The sequence below is a fragment of the Protomyctophum bolini genome, assembly GCF_963924005.1.
Source record: "Protomyctophum bolini genome assembly, chromosome: 15".
Taxonomy (NCBI): domain Eukaryota; kingdom Metazoa; phylum Chordata; class Actinopteri; order Myctophiformes; family Myctophidae; genus Protomyctophum; species Protomyctophum bolini.
In genome coordinates, this window is record NC_137876.1 from 4,009,931 (window position 1) to 4,024,880 (window position 14,950).

Genomic DNA, 14,950 nt, shown 5'->3' on the forward strand with positions numbered 1-14,950 from the left:
TCTCCGTCTCCCCCCCTCCCCTCCCCTCCCCTCCCCAGCTGTGCGAGGGCTCCTCCCAGAGCCCTCCTCGTATCCTGGGCCTCACCGCCTCCATCCTGAACGGGAAGTGTGACCCGTCGGAGCTGGAGCAGAAGATCCTGAACCTGGAGCGCATCCTGAGGAGCAACGCAGAGACGGCCACGGACCTGGTGGTTCTGGACCGGTAGGACCCGCCTTTAGCCCATTAGTTATACTGACCTGGTGGTTCTGGACCGGTAGGCCCGCCTTTAGCCCATTAGTTATACTGACCTGGTGGTTCTGGACCGGTAGGCCCGCCTTTAGCCCATTAGTTATACTGACCTGGTGATCCTGGACCGGTAGGCCCGCCACACACCGGCCTTTAACCCATTGGCATCCTGTTATACTTTAGCTTTTGAAAAATAGCAGATCTACAAGCTCGTAGTGCGGCACTGAGTGCCGCACTACGAGCTTGTAGGTTTGCTATTCTTTGAAAAATACATAGTTTTACTGAGGTTTGGTTTAGGCATAGTTTTACTGAGGTTCGGCTTAGGCATAGTTTTACTGAGGTTTGGTTTAGGCATAGTTTTACTGAGGTTTGGTTTAGGCATAGTTTTACTGAGGTTTGGTTTAGGCATAGTTTTACTGAGGTTTGGTTTAGGCATAGTTTTACTGAGGTTCGGCTTAGGCATAGTTTTACTGAGGTTTGGTTTAGGCATAGTTTTACTGAGGTTTGGTTTAGGCATAGTTTTACTGAGGTTTGGTTTAGGCATAGTTTTACTGAGGTTTGGTTTAGGCATAGTTTTACTGAGGTTCGGCTTAGGCATAGTTTTACTGAGGTTCGGTTTAGGCATAGTTTTACTGAGGTTCGGCTTAGGCATAGTTTTACTGAGGTTTGGTTTAGGCATAGTTTTACTGAGGTTTGGTTTAGGCATAGTTTTACTGAGGTTTGGTTTAGGCAATTGTTTTACTGAGGTTTGTCTTAGGCATAGTTTTACTGAGGTTTGGTTTAGGCATAGTTTTACTGAGGTTTGTCTTAGGCATAGTTTTACTGAGGTTTGGTTTAGGCATAGTTTTACTGAGGTTTGTCTTAGGCATAGTTTTACTGAGGTTCGGTTTAGGCATAGTTTTACTGAGGTTTGGTTTAGGCATAGTTTTACTGAGGTTTGGTTTAGGCATAGTTTTACTGAGGTTCGGCTTAGGCATAGTTTTACTGAGGTTTGGTTTAGGCATAGTTTTACTGAGGTTTGGTTTAGGCATAGTTTTACTGAGGTTTGGTTTAGGCATAGTTTTACTGAGGTTTGGTTTAGGCATAGTTTTACTGAGGTTCGGCTTAGGCATAGTTTTACTGAGGTTTGGTTTAGGCATTTTTTTACTGAGGTTTGTCTTAGGCATAGTTTTACTGAGGTTTGGTTTAGGCATAGTTTTACTGAGGTTTGTTTTAGGCATAGTTTTACTGAGGTTTGGTTTAGGCATAGTTTTACTGAGGTTCGGCTTAGGCATAGTTTTACTGAGGTCGGGTTTAGAATTTACAATAGCTCTTTTCCGTGAGGGGTATTCATTAAAGTGTTTACTGTCACCCTGCAGGTACGCCTCTCAGCCCAGAGAGGTGGTGTTGGACTGCGGCGTCTACGCAGACAAGAGCGGCCTCTCCAAGCACCTCCTGGCAGAGCTGGACGAGGCCATCCACTTCCTCAACGACTGCAACGTGTCTGCCACCGCCCGGGAGGACCGGGACCCCACCTTCATATCCAAACAGGTTAGAGACCCCCACCTTCATATCCAAACAGGTTAGAGACCCCCACCTTCATATCCAAACAGGTTAGGGACCCCACCTTCATATCCAAACAGGTTAGGGACCCCACCTTCATATCCAAACAGGTTAGGGACCCCACCTTCATATCCAAACAGGTTAGGGACCCCACCTTCATATCCAAACAGGTTAGAGACCCCACCTTCATATCCAAACAGGTTAGGGACCCCACCTTCATATCCAAACAGGTTAGGGACCCCACCTTCATATCCAAACAGGTTAGGGACCCCACCTTCATATCCAAACAGGTTAGAGACCCCACCTTCATATCCAAACAGGTTAGAGACCCCACCTTCATATCCAAACAGGTTAGAGACCCCACCTTCATATCCAAACAGGTTAGAGACCCCACCTTCATATCCAAACAGGTTAGGGACCCCACCTTCATATCCAAACAGGTTAGAGACCCCCACCTTCATATCCAAACAGGTTAGAGACCCCCACCTTCATATCCAAACAGGTTAGAGACCCCCACCTTCATATCCAAACAGGTTAGGGACCCCACCTTCATATCCAAACAGGTTAGGGACCCCACCTTCATATCCAAACAGGTTAGAGACCCCACCTTCATATCCAAACAGGTTAGAGACCCCACCTTCATATCCAAACAGGTTAGAGACCCCACCTTCATATCCAAACAGGTTAGGGACCCCACCTTCATATCCAAACAGGTTAGAGACCCCCACCTTCATATCCAAACAGGTTAGAGACCCCCACCTTCATATCCAAACAGGTTAGAGACCCCCACCTTCATATCCAAACAGGTTAGAGACCCCACCTTCATATCCAAACAGGTTAGAGACCCCACCTTCATATCCAAACAGGTTAGAGACCCCCACCTTCATATCCAAACAGGTTAGAGACCCCACCTTCATATCCAAACAGGTTAGAGACCCCCACCTTCATATCCAAACAGGTTAGAGACCCCCACCTTCATATCCAAACAGGTTAGAGTTATGTTAATTATAAGTTAGTTATGTTAACTTTTATGAACCGTTATCATAACTACATTGGACACAAAAAGATACTAGTCATTAAGTACTTGTCATTTAATACTAGTCATGAAGTACTTAAAGCGGGTTTGGAATCCTAACATCTGAAATCAATACTATACCGAGTGCCGCGCTATGAAAAATCATGAAAATGTGCCTCAAATAAATTTGAATATATATATTCTTTCAGAGTTTCAGTTTTAACTCAAACCTTTGCTTCTGGGGGGGAGGGGTCCCTGGAACAACATATTTTCAGATGGGGGGGGGGTATATTACATATATTTTTTGGGGTCCTTTGACATAGAATATTGAGAACCACTGATATAGAAACATGAGGTTTTTCTAGAAAAAAAATCATTTAAAAAAGGCATTCCTAAATGTGTTAAAAAAAGGCATTCCTAAATGTGTTAAGCCTCCTCCCCTCCTCCCCCTCAGGTCCTGTGCGACTGCCGGGCGGTTCTGCAGGTTCTGGGCCCGTGGTGCGCCGACAAGGCGGCGGGCATCATGGTCCGCGAGCTGCAGAAGTACGTGAAGCACGAGCAGGAGGAGCTGCACCGCAAGTTCCTGCTGCTCACCGACACGGCGCTACGCAAGGTCCACGCGCTCTGTGAGGAGCACTTCAGCCCCGCTTCCCTCGACCTGCGCTTCGTCACGCCAAAGGTAAGGTTACAGTACAGTACAGTACAAGGTGCACGTGCTCTGTGAGGAGCACTTCTCCCCCGCCTCTCTCTAAGACAACCCCCAGACTTCCTACGGGTAGTAGACGTGTGCGGACAAAGTGTGGGGACAGAAAGCTAGATCTGCGATTTTTGGAACATTGTGAAAATGTGGCGCAAATCTTTGAATACCGTATATATTCTTTTCAGAGTATTTTCAGATGGGGGGTCTGCGGCCAAATACGGATAATTCTGGGGGTTAATCGACGACTTTCTGTCCCCCCCCAGGTGCTGCGTCTCCTGGAGATCCTCCACGAGTACAAGCCGTTCGAGCGGCAGCAGTTTGAGAGCGTGGAGTGGTACAACAACCGCAACCAGGACAACTACGTCTCCTGGAGCGACTCTGAGGACGAGGACGAGGACGAGGAGGGGGGCGGCGGGGGAGGGGGGGGAGGAGGGGGGCCGGAGGGGGCCAAGGAGAGGGGGGGCGGCGGGGGCGGCGCCGGCGGAGAGGCCAACTTCCCCTCGCCCTTCACCAACATCCTGTGCGGCATCATCTTCGTGGAGCGCCGCTACACGGCCGTCGTCCTCAACCGGTAAGGCGGCTGGCTGGCTCCTCCCCCTGGTTTTTAACACATTTTGGTGTTTTTTAACCCATTCTGACCTGAGATCAGATTCATACGAGGTTTCCACTGGACACACAACTGGTCTGATTAACCCATTCTGACCTGAGATCAGATTCTAAAAATGTCAGTTGTTCTTCGATTTTAAAAAAATAGCAGACCTACAAGCTCGTAGCGCGCCACTCGGTGGCGCGCTATGAGCTTGTAGATCTGCTATTTTTCAATAGCTAAAGCATAGCATAATGCTAACACCAAAAGGGGTTCCTGCCCAAAATGGGTTAAGTATTATGTTATACTTTTTAGCTATTGGAAAAAATAGCAGATCTACAAGCTCGTAGCACGGCACTGAGTGCAGCGCTATGAGCTTGTAGGTCTGCTATATATGTTTTAATCGCGACAGTGTGGCGCCAACCTTTGAATATATATTCTTTCAGAGTTTTTAACTCAAATCTTTGCTACCCGGGGGGTCCCTGGAACACCATATTTTCAGATGGGGGTCGGCGGCCAATTACAGATAATTCTGGGGGTCCTTGACATGAAAAGGTTCAACAAACCATGTGCAACCCAGATTCGGCACAAACAAGGGACTAAATTATTTTCGCTCCTATGCCACCAAAATGTGGAACGCCCTACCAACAGTCATTAAGACATGCGAATCCCTTGACTCCTTCAAAACCGCTCTCAAAGGGCACCTATACGGACGGCTGCAATTCAAAATCGCTTCCCCCCCACCCACCCCTTTCCCCCCCTCACTGTATCTTTCTTTTTACCTCCTTTATGGTGAATTCCTGCTCTGTTCTTTGGCAGTGTCTATTTGTACGTCTCTAAATGTTTTGATGAATTGAACAAGGTGGACCCTCTTGTAAACAAAGTGTAATGCCTTATGGGGTCGTCCACTCACAAGTTAACTGTTTTTTCTATTTGAGTTGTGCTTGAAATGTACTGTAATTCTGCAAACTGTTAATACATACTTCAATCAATCAATCATTCAAAGCCCTGTGCCACAGCGCCTGTCTTGTGGCTTGTTTGAGAAGCCAAATCGGCCTCATCAGACCATTCAATAACCACTCGTGCCCTGCAGATGGCGTCGTTGCCACACTGTGGGAACCGTTCCCACTTGCCTGTCAGTTTAGGTTGCAACCAGGCCACTTTGTTGTTACCTCCTTTCCTCCCCAATTTAGTCGTCAAAGCCAGTTGATTCCTCCCCAGTGACTAAAACTAAGACCGAAAAATGTCCGACTACATTTTTTTTTCACTGAGGGAAAACTTAAATGGAAACTACATGAAAACTAAGCTACGATGACTAAGCTATGAAAACTAAAATGTCAGGAAGGGACTAGTAGACAAGAGATCTATAGTAATAAATAAAAGACTAGTCATTTTACACTTGGTTTCATGCTGAGAATAGCTGTTCCACTGTGAGCTTGTAGATCTGCTATTTTCAGCAAGTGTAAACTCACCCTCTATGACGGCATCAAGGCCCGACAAAACACATTTTAGTTGACTAAAAGCTGCCAAAAACACTTTTTTGTGTGTATCCTCCTGGCTCACCTGCCAGTGAGGAGCGGTGAGGACATTCGTCCTGTGATCCTCCAACCTTCCCAACGCTCCCTGTTGACGGGCGCCGCTGCCCCGCCCCCAGCCTGCAGGAAGACATGCAGTAGCCTCGGAAAAACCCAGACGTTTTTATTTCCAGGGAGAAGGAAAAAAAAGTCTGGGTCCGAGTCCACTTCAATACGGCATAGAGTAGTAACGCAAACGTCGATCACTCTCTGCTGATTTCTGATCGTCTGCACCTTTGTTAAAGGAGAATTCCATGCTAGAATGCTTTCTTATCTTTCTTACCTTTCTTTGTAGTCGTTGCGTCCCCACCAAAGAGGTCCAGGTGTTTTTTTGTGCAAAAACTCCTTATTGGCTATTTTCCCTACCAATGAATTGCATTGAATTGAATGGGAATTGAATGGGGTGTTATGCTAGTTCGCTTATTTCCATCGAAAGAAGTAGTAAAGTGTGCCGCTTGGGATATTATTTACATTATGAAGAGAGGATATATACAAAGAAATAATAATTTTGAGCGATGGAAATAAGCGAATTAGCACAACACCCCATAGCCCCATTCAATTCCCATTCAATGCAATTCATTTAGGGCTTATGGTAGGGGAAATAGCCAATCAGGAGCTTTTGCACACCTGGACCTCTTTGGTGGGGACGTAACATCTACAAACAAAGGTAAGAAATCCTTTTAGTATGGAATTCTCCTTTAAATTGACGCACACATGAACACACACACACACACACACACACACACACACACACACACACACACACACACACACACTCCTCTCTCTCTCTGTCGCTCTAATGAATTAGTCGCGCAGCTGCATCTAGATTCTCCCGGGCAGGTCCTGCCGGGAGCTGCCTATGCCATAGAAAGCATAGGTGGACCCCAGGCTACACATGCAGTGACAAATATCGCCCACAGCCCACAACCTCCGTGGTTGAGACACCATTATGTGGCATAACAAAAGCTGGACTTCAATATTGTAGATTTTGACATTTTTCAGGATATTCATTTAACACAGTTATTATGTTTATCGGTTAAGTGGCCGCATGACTCCGTCAGTGCGATTCCATGTATGTACTAAGTAACTAAGTAGTAGCAAAATAGCCCTATATATCCTCAGGCATGTCATTTAATCTCGTAGCTGTCTTCCATCCTGCCAATCCTCTGTGTCTGTGTGTCTGGCCGTGTTAACCCCTTTAGACCCGAAGGACAAATGTCTACAAATGTCTTCTAAATCCTGACAGTTTTCTGAAAAACCTCAAACGTTTTCATGTCAAGGACCCCCAAAAACCCCCAACAAATATATGTAATCGGCCGCAGAACCCCATCTGAAAATATGTTGTTCCAGGATTTGAGTTAAAAACGTTCGCTCTCAAAGAATATATATTAAAATATTTGCGCCACATTTTCGTGATTCTTTTTCAAAAAATAGCAGACCTACAAGCTACGACCTTGTAGATCTGCTATTTTTCAACAGCTAAAGCATATTAAACGTGATGTTTAAAACACCCAAAAGGGGGTTCCCGTCCAGAATGGGTTAGACGCAACGTCAAGTTGTTTATGTGGCCGTGCTGATAGGTCCTTGGCCGGCCTTGGAGAGACCGACTGAGACGTTCTCTGGACCTGGGGATGATCGGGGGAACGAAAACACAACCTCAAAACTCGTCCAAGACAATTCTCCCTCTCTCTGGACTTTTCACTCAACTGTCTCGTTGCATTTTCTTTGACATTATTGGAACATTCGTTAGCGTTGCCTTGTATGTAACTCGATGCTGCCTCTTTTGTCTTGTCTCTTTTTCATGTCATATAATCTTTTTATTTTATTGTTTTTTCTGTCCTCAGCCTAATCAAGGAGGCAGGGAAGCAGGACCCGGAGCTGGCCTACATCAGCAGTAATTTCATCACGGGCCACAGCATTGGAAAGAACCAGCCGCGCAACAAACAGATGGAGGTGGAGTTCAGGAAACAAGAGGAGGTTGGTATATACGGACCAGTGGTTCCCCAAAACATGTCAAGGACCCCCCAAATTGATGCTCATTAGCCCCGCGGATCGGACCACCCCCATTTGAAAAGACCTGCCAGGGAGGGACCCCCCCATAACCCATTTTGACCTGAGGTCGATTCGACAAAATGTCTTCTTAAAATCCTGACAGTTTTCTAAAAAACCTGTGTTTCTATGTCAGTGGTTTCAAACTATCAAGGATAGCCAGAAATTATATCTAATTGGCCGCCGACCCCCCCCATCTGAAAATATGTTGTTCCTCCAGGGACCTTCCAGAAGCAAAGATTTGACTTAAAAACATTTGCTCTGAAAGAATATATATAATACCGGTACTCAAAGATTAGCAGACCTACAAGTGATCTGCTGTTTCTTCAATAGCTAAAGTATAACATAATGCCCCAGAATGGGTTTTAAACCAGAGGATCCTCAGGTTTCCTGAATCCTAGTCTCTCTCTCTCGAGACAGACCGTTGACATGGGCGTCAAATTCAAGGAAAAGAGGGCGCCGTTTTTTGGATTGCCTGAAACCTGATCACATGACAGGCGAGTATTCGGCCAAAAATAGATGAACCTGCGGCGGAAATCGCTGATCTACAAGGCGAGCTCACAACGTGTCGCGTTGCGAGCTTGCAGATTGTGTATATAATGGTATATAGTTCATGTGGTTTAAAGGCTCAAAGGTTTTTGCATTTGCGTGTAACATTTACAACAGTATACTATTGTGTATGTACCCGTTGCAACGTACCGGTAGTACACATTATGAATCAATTAGATTTGCATTGAAGCCAGCCTGTCGGGCATCAGGCGTGCCTTCTGAGAGTGGAGCTCGTCTCCGTCTTTGTCACTAACGGCCCAAACACTCGTTTCTTTACTCGCTTTTGCGTGAATACGTGAGTGAGTGAACATCGCTAGGGACCAGTGTTGATTTCGTCGACTAAAACAAAGACCAAACATGTTCGTCGACTACCTTTCTCACTGACGAAAAATAAATGGAATCTAAATGAAAACTAAGCTATGATGACTAAAATAAGACAATTTCATCAACGAATAAAAACGAGACTAAAATGTTCGGAAGGGACTAGTGGACAAGAGATCCAGTATAAGTCATTTTTTCACTTGGTTGCATGCTGAAAATAGCAGATCTACAAACTTACAACGCGTCACTAGACTAAAACTAAATTAAGTTTCAGTCCAAAGACTGACTAAACTAAAATCAAAAATTGCTGCCAAAAACAACACTGCTAGGGACTGACGGCCATGAACTTTTAGTTTTTCTTTTTTACAGTATTGACACATAAGAATAAAGATTGCATTTCTGCTTGGCTTTTAGGCTTTGGTAAAATGGCCATAGCACATAAAATCACATGTTGTTTTCCATTGGAAAAGGCAGATCTGCAAGCTCAATTTGCTGTGGCCAAATGTTATTTGTTTCCATTGGAAATAGCAGATCTACAAGCTCAATTTGCTATGGCCAAATGCTATTTGTTTCCATTGGAAATAGCAGATCTACAAGCTCAATTTGCTGTGGCCAAATGTTATTTATTTCCATTGGAAATAGCAGATCTACAAGCTCAATTTGCTATGGCCAAATGCTATTTGTTTCCATTGGAAATATCAGATCTACAAGCTCAATTTGCTATGGCCAAATGTTATTTATTTCCATTGGAAATATCAGATCTACAAGTTCAATTTCCGATTTCAGCAACAAAACATATATTTTTTTAAATATGAAGAAGACAAATGTACACACACGAGTGGAACGATTCTAACAATTCTGCTAAACAATTGTGACGATCGCTACTAGTACCGGTAATTGCGATCAAGCATTTACAGTATATGTCATATAATTGTGATTCGTGGCCGGCCTAAACAACGTTTGACGGGCTCCAGTCCTCTCAAAGCGGCCACCAGCCCCAATCAGTCGAAAAAATGTCATCCGCAGTCAAACCAAGTGAAGATATGGGCTTGTCCTGTGGCTCAGCAGCGCGGCAACATGTGCCTCCTATTTATAGACGCGAAAGGAACGGCTATTGATGTTGGCTCACAAGCAAGTCGACCCAACAATTCTCAGATGTTTCGTTCGGGCACAAGAAAACACAACAGTCTTTAACCCATTTTGACCTGAGATCAGATTCTAAAAAGCTGTATGTTTCTGTGTCAGTCGTTCTTCGATTTTTTTCAAAAATAGCAGAGCTACAAGCTCTGTGTCATCTACGCGCCACCAAGCTTGTAGATCTGCTATTGTAGATCTGCTATTATGAGCTTGTAGAGCTTGCTATTTTTCAATAGCTAAAGTATAACATAATGCTGACACCAAAAGGGGTTCCCACCCAGAATGGGCTAAGGCTTGTAATACTGTCCCTCATGGCACAGTCGAGGTGGAATGCATTGAAGTTTTAACCCATTCTGAACGGGAACCCATTCTGGTGTTTTAGCATCATGTTATGCTTTAGCTATTGAAAAACAGCAGATCTACAAGCTCATAGCGCGCCACCGAGTGGCGCGCTACGAGCTTGTAGGTCTGCTATTTTTGGAAAAATCGAAGAACGACTACATTTTTTTAGAATCTGATCTCAGGTCAGAATGGGTTAATCAGACCAGTGTGTTGTCCCGTGGAAACCTCGTATGAATCTGATCTCAGGTCAGAATGGGTTAAGTCTCTCTCTCTCTGAGGATAACCCACTGTCACTCCAGGGTTTTGGTTAGCGACCCTGACATTCTTTCGGTTAGCATTGTGGGTGGCAGCCGTGTTCTAACCCATTCTGACCTGAGATCAGATTCATACGAGGTTTCCACTGGACAACACACTGGTCTGATTAACCCATTCTGACCCGAGATCAGATTCTAAAAATGTCAGTTGTTCTTCGATTTTTCAAAAATAGAAGACCTACAAGCTCGTAGCGCGCCACTCGGTGGTGCGCTATGAGCTTGTAGATCTGCTATTTTTCAATAGCTAAAGCATAACATGATGCCAACACCAAAATGGGTTCCCGTTCAGAATGGGCTAAAAGCAGTAATGCAGAGTCATGGCCATGTTGTATTGCAATATACTGTATCATGGCTAGACTGTATGGCCCTGTGCTTTAACCCATTTTGTGCGGGAACCCCTTTGTGTGTATTAAACATTATTATGTTATAATTTAGCTAGTGAAAAATAGCAGCTCTACAAGCTCATAGTGCGGCACCGAGTGGCGTGCTACGAGCTTGGAGGTCTTTTTTTTTTAATCGTGAAAATGTGGCGCAAATCATTGAATATATATATATTCTTTCACAGCAAATGTTTTAACTCAAATCTTTGCTTCTGGAGGGTCCCTGGAACGACATATTTTCAGATGGGTGTCGGCGGGCAATTACATATATTTCTTTGGGGTCCTTGACATGAAATATTGAGCACCACTGATACAGAAACATGAGGTATTTCAGAAAACTGTCAGGCTTTAGGATTTTAAAATATCGACGTCGGTCCTAAATGGGTTAATCATTAGGGCCCACTGGCAGAGCCTGACCAGAGCCTTTTGTGGTGGTTCTGGGATAACCATGGGTCTCGATACCGACCCGATACACTGCACTGCACTCCCTGTGGGGGTGTGGAACGCATGTGTAGTCGAATGTGAAGTCGCCGAGTCGGTGGGGCAAACGGTTCTCACACAAACACACACACACACACACACACACACACACACACACACACACACACACACACACACACACACGCACACAGAGACGTGGCACATTTATAGTCGGATTCTGGAAGCTTCTTGACATGAAAAAGTTTGAGCACCACTGATGTGTTTTTCAAAAAAACTTATCAGGATGTTGAAGACATTTTGTAGAATATGGTCTCAATGGGTAAAAATAAAAACCTCTCTCTCTCTCTCTCCTCTCGAAGGTCCTCCGGAAGTTCCGGGCCCACGAGACCAACCTGCTGATCGCCACCAGCATCGTGGAGGAAGGCGTGGACATTCCCAAGTGCAACCTGGTGGTGCGCTTCGACCTGCCCACGGAGTACCGCTCCTACGTGCAGTCCAAGGGCCGCGCCCGCGCCCCCGTCTCCAACTACATCATGCTGGCCGACAGCGAGCGGACGCGCGCCTTCCAGGAGGACCTCAAGACGTACAAGGCCATAGAGAAGGTACGCCGTTTTAGAGAAACGAAACCCGTTTGCCTGAACTAGTGAGAATAGCCGATCTTACAACAAAGCTCACGACTTCACTACCTCTTATTAAATGGTGTCTCGTCATTGTGAGCTTTTCACCCCGAACGGCATACCCAAAATAAGGGGATTATTTATTAATTTATCATTTCTTATTTTTTGAGTGGTGAAACCACTCCTATAGACAGCTATGTGTGTCCCTGTGTCCTGTCAGTCGTAGCACGAAAATAGCGTTATAGCGTCTGTTCACCACCAATAGAGCGCCGCAGTCCCCGCCCCTTTCAGAAAAGCGAGTGGCCCAGGAAGTGGAAGCCCCATGCATTCTCCCATCGGCACTTTTAATATAATTTATTTAAAGACGGACAAAGCCAATTCGGATCGTGACGAATCATGACAATGAACACAATATTTTGGGACGATCAAATCATTAGAAAGAAGAAAAGAAAGTCAGGAGACAACACTATTTGTTTTATTTTTCGTCTTATAAATTATTTGATCGGCCCAAAATATTGTGTTCATTGTCATGATTCGTCACGATCCGAATTGGCTTTGTCCGCGGCGTAACCGTCTTTAAATAAATTATATTACTTCCACTTCCTGGGCCACTCGCTTTTCTGAAAGGGGGCGGGACTGCGGCGCTCTATAGTGTCACTGTTGCACAGCCTAACACACATACACAGGCCAGGGAGGAGCACAAGTACAGTACAGCACCACTCACTTCAGACGTTTTTAATCTATATTAATGTTATGTGTCCGTGTGACCCAGATCTTGAGGAACAAGTGCTCCAAGTCGGCGGAGGGCGGCGACTATGAGGTGGAGCAGGTGCTGGACGATGACAACATCCTGCCGCCGTACGTCCTGCGCTCTGACGACGGCGGAGGTCCGCGCGTCACCATCAACACCGCCATCGGACACATCAACAGGTCAGGGTTGTTTATGACACATCAACAGGTCAGGGTTGTCGTCTTTGGCAGCAACGTCGCGCTGCGACGCGTTGTGAGCTCGTAGATCTGCTATTTTCAGCATGCAACCAAGTGTAAAATGACTTGTATTGGATCTCTTGTCCACTAGTCCCCTTCCTAACATTTTAGTCTAGTTTTTTAATATTTTTTAAAAATATTTTTCTCTTGACGAAATTGTCAATACATTCAGTCTCAGTTCTCCATATATTTAGTTTTTAGTTTTAGTCATTGTAGCTTAGTTTTCATTTAGTTTCCATTTAGTTTTCGTCGGTGGAAAAAGGTAGTCGACGAAAACAACACTGCAACAGGTGCGGTCCATTTGCTGCCACATCGTCCGGCCGATTATTGGAAGCAAACCGCTGGACTTGAATTTTCTGTAACGTCGCTTGTAAATATTAGGTGGTTGTGTTTTTTTGTTTTTTGGGAACCCCAATTGGTGTTAGCATTATGTTGTGCTTTAGCTATTGAAAAATAGCAGATCTACAAGCTCATAGCGCGCCACCGAGTGGCGCGCTACGAGCTTGTAGGTCTGCTATTTTTGAAAAATCGAAGAACCACTTATATAGAAACATAGCTTTTTCAGAAAACTGTCAGGATGAGGGTTAAATATTAGGTGTTTTTTTTTTTTTTTTTTTTTCTCTTCTAAAGTGTAGTTGCACATTTGGGCTTTCTTCCTAATGCTGTTTCAACCGGTGGCTTTCAATCGTTTTCCCGCACTGCTTCCCCCCCCCCATTTGTCTCTATTTTTCGCCAAGATTATTATATATATTTTTCCAGAACTACAAGCTCACGTGTCGCATCACAACCAGGGGGGCAGTCAGACAGATATTTTGTGAAGCCACTAAGGAAATGAAAGTTCATATAATGGCCTGTTGTGGCGCTGTCATTGGGCTCAAAAAAAACCATAGCTCCATAGAAGTCCATGTATTTGGGCCCAACTTCACCTAGACTGTATTACCTTAATAAACATGGTCATGAATACTTTCTGCTTCCAGTCACTAGTTTAAAGTCTCATTTCTAATGTCATAATATTCTTTTTGGAAAATGATGGCCCCATTTATAAAAAAAATGACCATAAAGTCGCGCATGTTCTGAGGGGCGTGGCTACCATTACAGTTCATGAACGGGATCCCCCACCCACTCGAGTCAAAATAAAAACCAACGAAGAAGAAGGGGGGAAGTCCCGCCTCGTTGTCTGGGCCAGCCAATGGCCAAACTGGGCTCAAACGGATCTTGAAAGATGGCGACTTACAGTGCAAGGGATTTCAGGCTTCATTTTACATTCACGTTAGACCCGGGGAACGCTTTGTCCATATTTTTTACAGTCTATGATCACAACGCTCGATTTGCCACTCGATCTGCCATTCACTTTATCTATTTTAACATTTGTCAAGTTGGTCACGTGGCCAAAAGACGTGCGCTCCAGCCAATTAAAACGTGTTCGGAAAAAGATGTGCGGAAAAGATGTGGCAAGTCAATCAGAGTCACCAGCTCTCAGCCCACACCAGGCCCGCCCCCGGCTCACACGTCACTAGCTCTCAGAAATTCAGAATCTGCAGCGTTGGAGAAGACACAAACAAGGATCGCGAAGCGGGCGCGAAATTCTAGTACCTTTATACCCTCTATAGTCACTTATTTTGGTCTTGTTTTCATAGACCTAGTTGCTTAATTGTCTCGTAAAATCTGGCAGCGCCGGTAGGTACCTGATATAGGTGACGTTTTCGTCTTTTTAAAAATGCGTCCTGTGTGTTTTGTCTTCCCATCATTACGGTTATGGAATTTGAGTTTGATCGTTTCCAGGTCATTTACTGACCGATCAGCAGTGTGTGCTCACTGCCAGTAGAGGCCACAGAACTGACCGTTGGGAGAAAAACACATTTAGTTTAGAGGTTGTGCACGTGAATAAAAACACATTTAGTTTAGAGGTTGTGCACGTGAATAAAAACACATTTAGTTTAGAGGTTGTGCACGTGAATAAAAACACATTTAGTTTAGAGGTTGTGCACGTGAATAAAAACACATTTAGTTTAGAGGTTGTGCACGTGAATAAAAACACATTTAGTTTAGAGGTTGTGCACGTGAATAAAAACACATTTAAGTTTAGAGGTTGTGCACGTGAATAAAAACACATTTAGTTTAGAGGTTGTGCACGTGAATAAAAACACATTTAGTTTAGAGGTTGTGCACG

General features: G+C 44.7%; 1 protein-coding gene across 1 annotated transcript in view; it reads left to right on the forward strand.

Annotated features, from left to right (window-relative positions):
• dicer1 (dicer 1, ribonuclease type III) overlaps window positions 1-14,950 on the forward strand; it is a 71,374-nt gene that overhangs the window by 17,693 nt on the left and 38,731 nt on the right. The window contains exons 8-14 of the mRNA XM_080783427.1: window positions 39-202; window positions 1,585-1,756; window positions 3,238-3,462; window positions 3,747-4,054; window positions 7,488-7,620; window positions 11,536-11,778; window positions 12,566-12,723. Coding sequence (XP_080639553.1) covers window positions 39-202; window positions 1,585-1,756; window positions 3,238-3,462; window positions 3,747-4,054; window positions 7,488-7,620; window positions 11,536-11,778; window positions 12,566-12,723 — 1,403 coding nt within the window. The remainder of the gene's footprint in view (window positions 1-38; window positions 203-1,584; window positions 1,757-3,237; window positions 3,463-3,746; window positions 4,055-7,487; window positions 7,621-11,535; window positions 11,779-12,565; window positions 12,724-14,950) is intronic.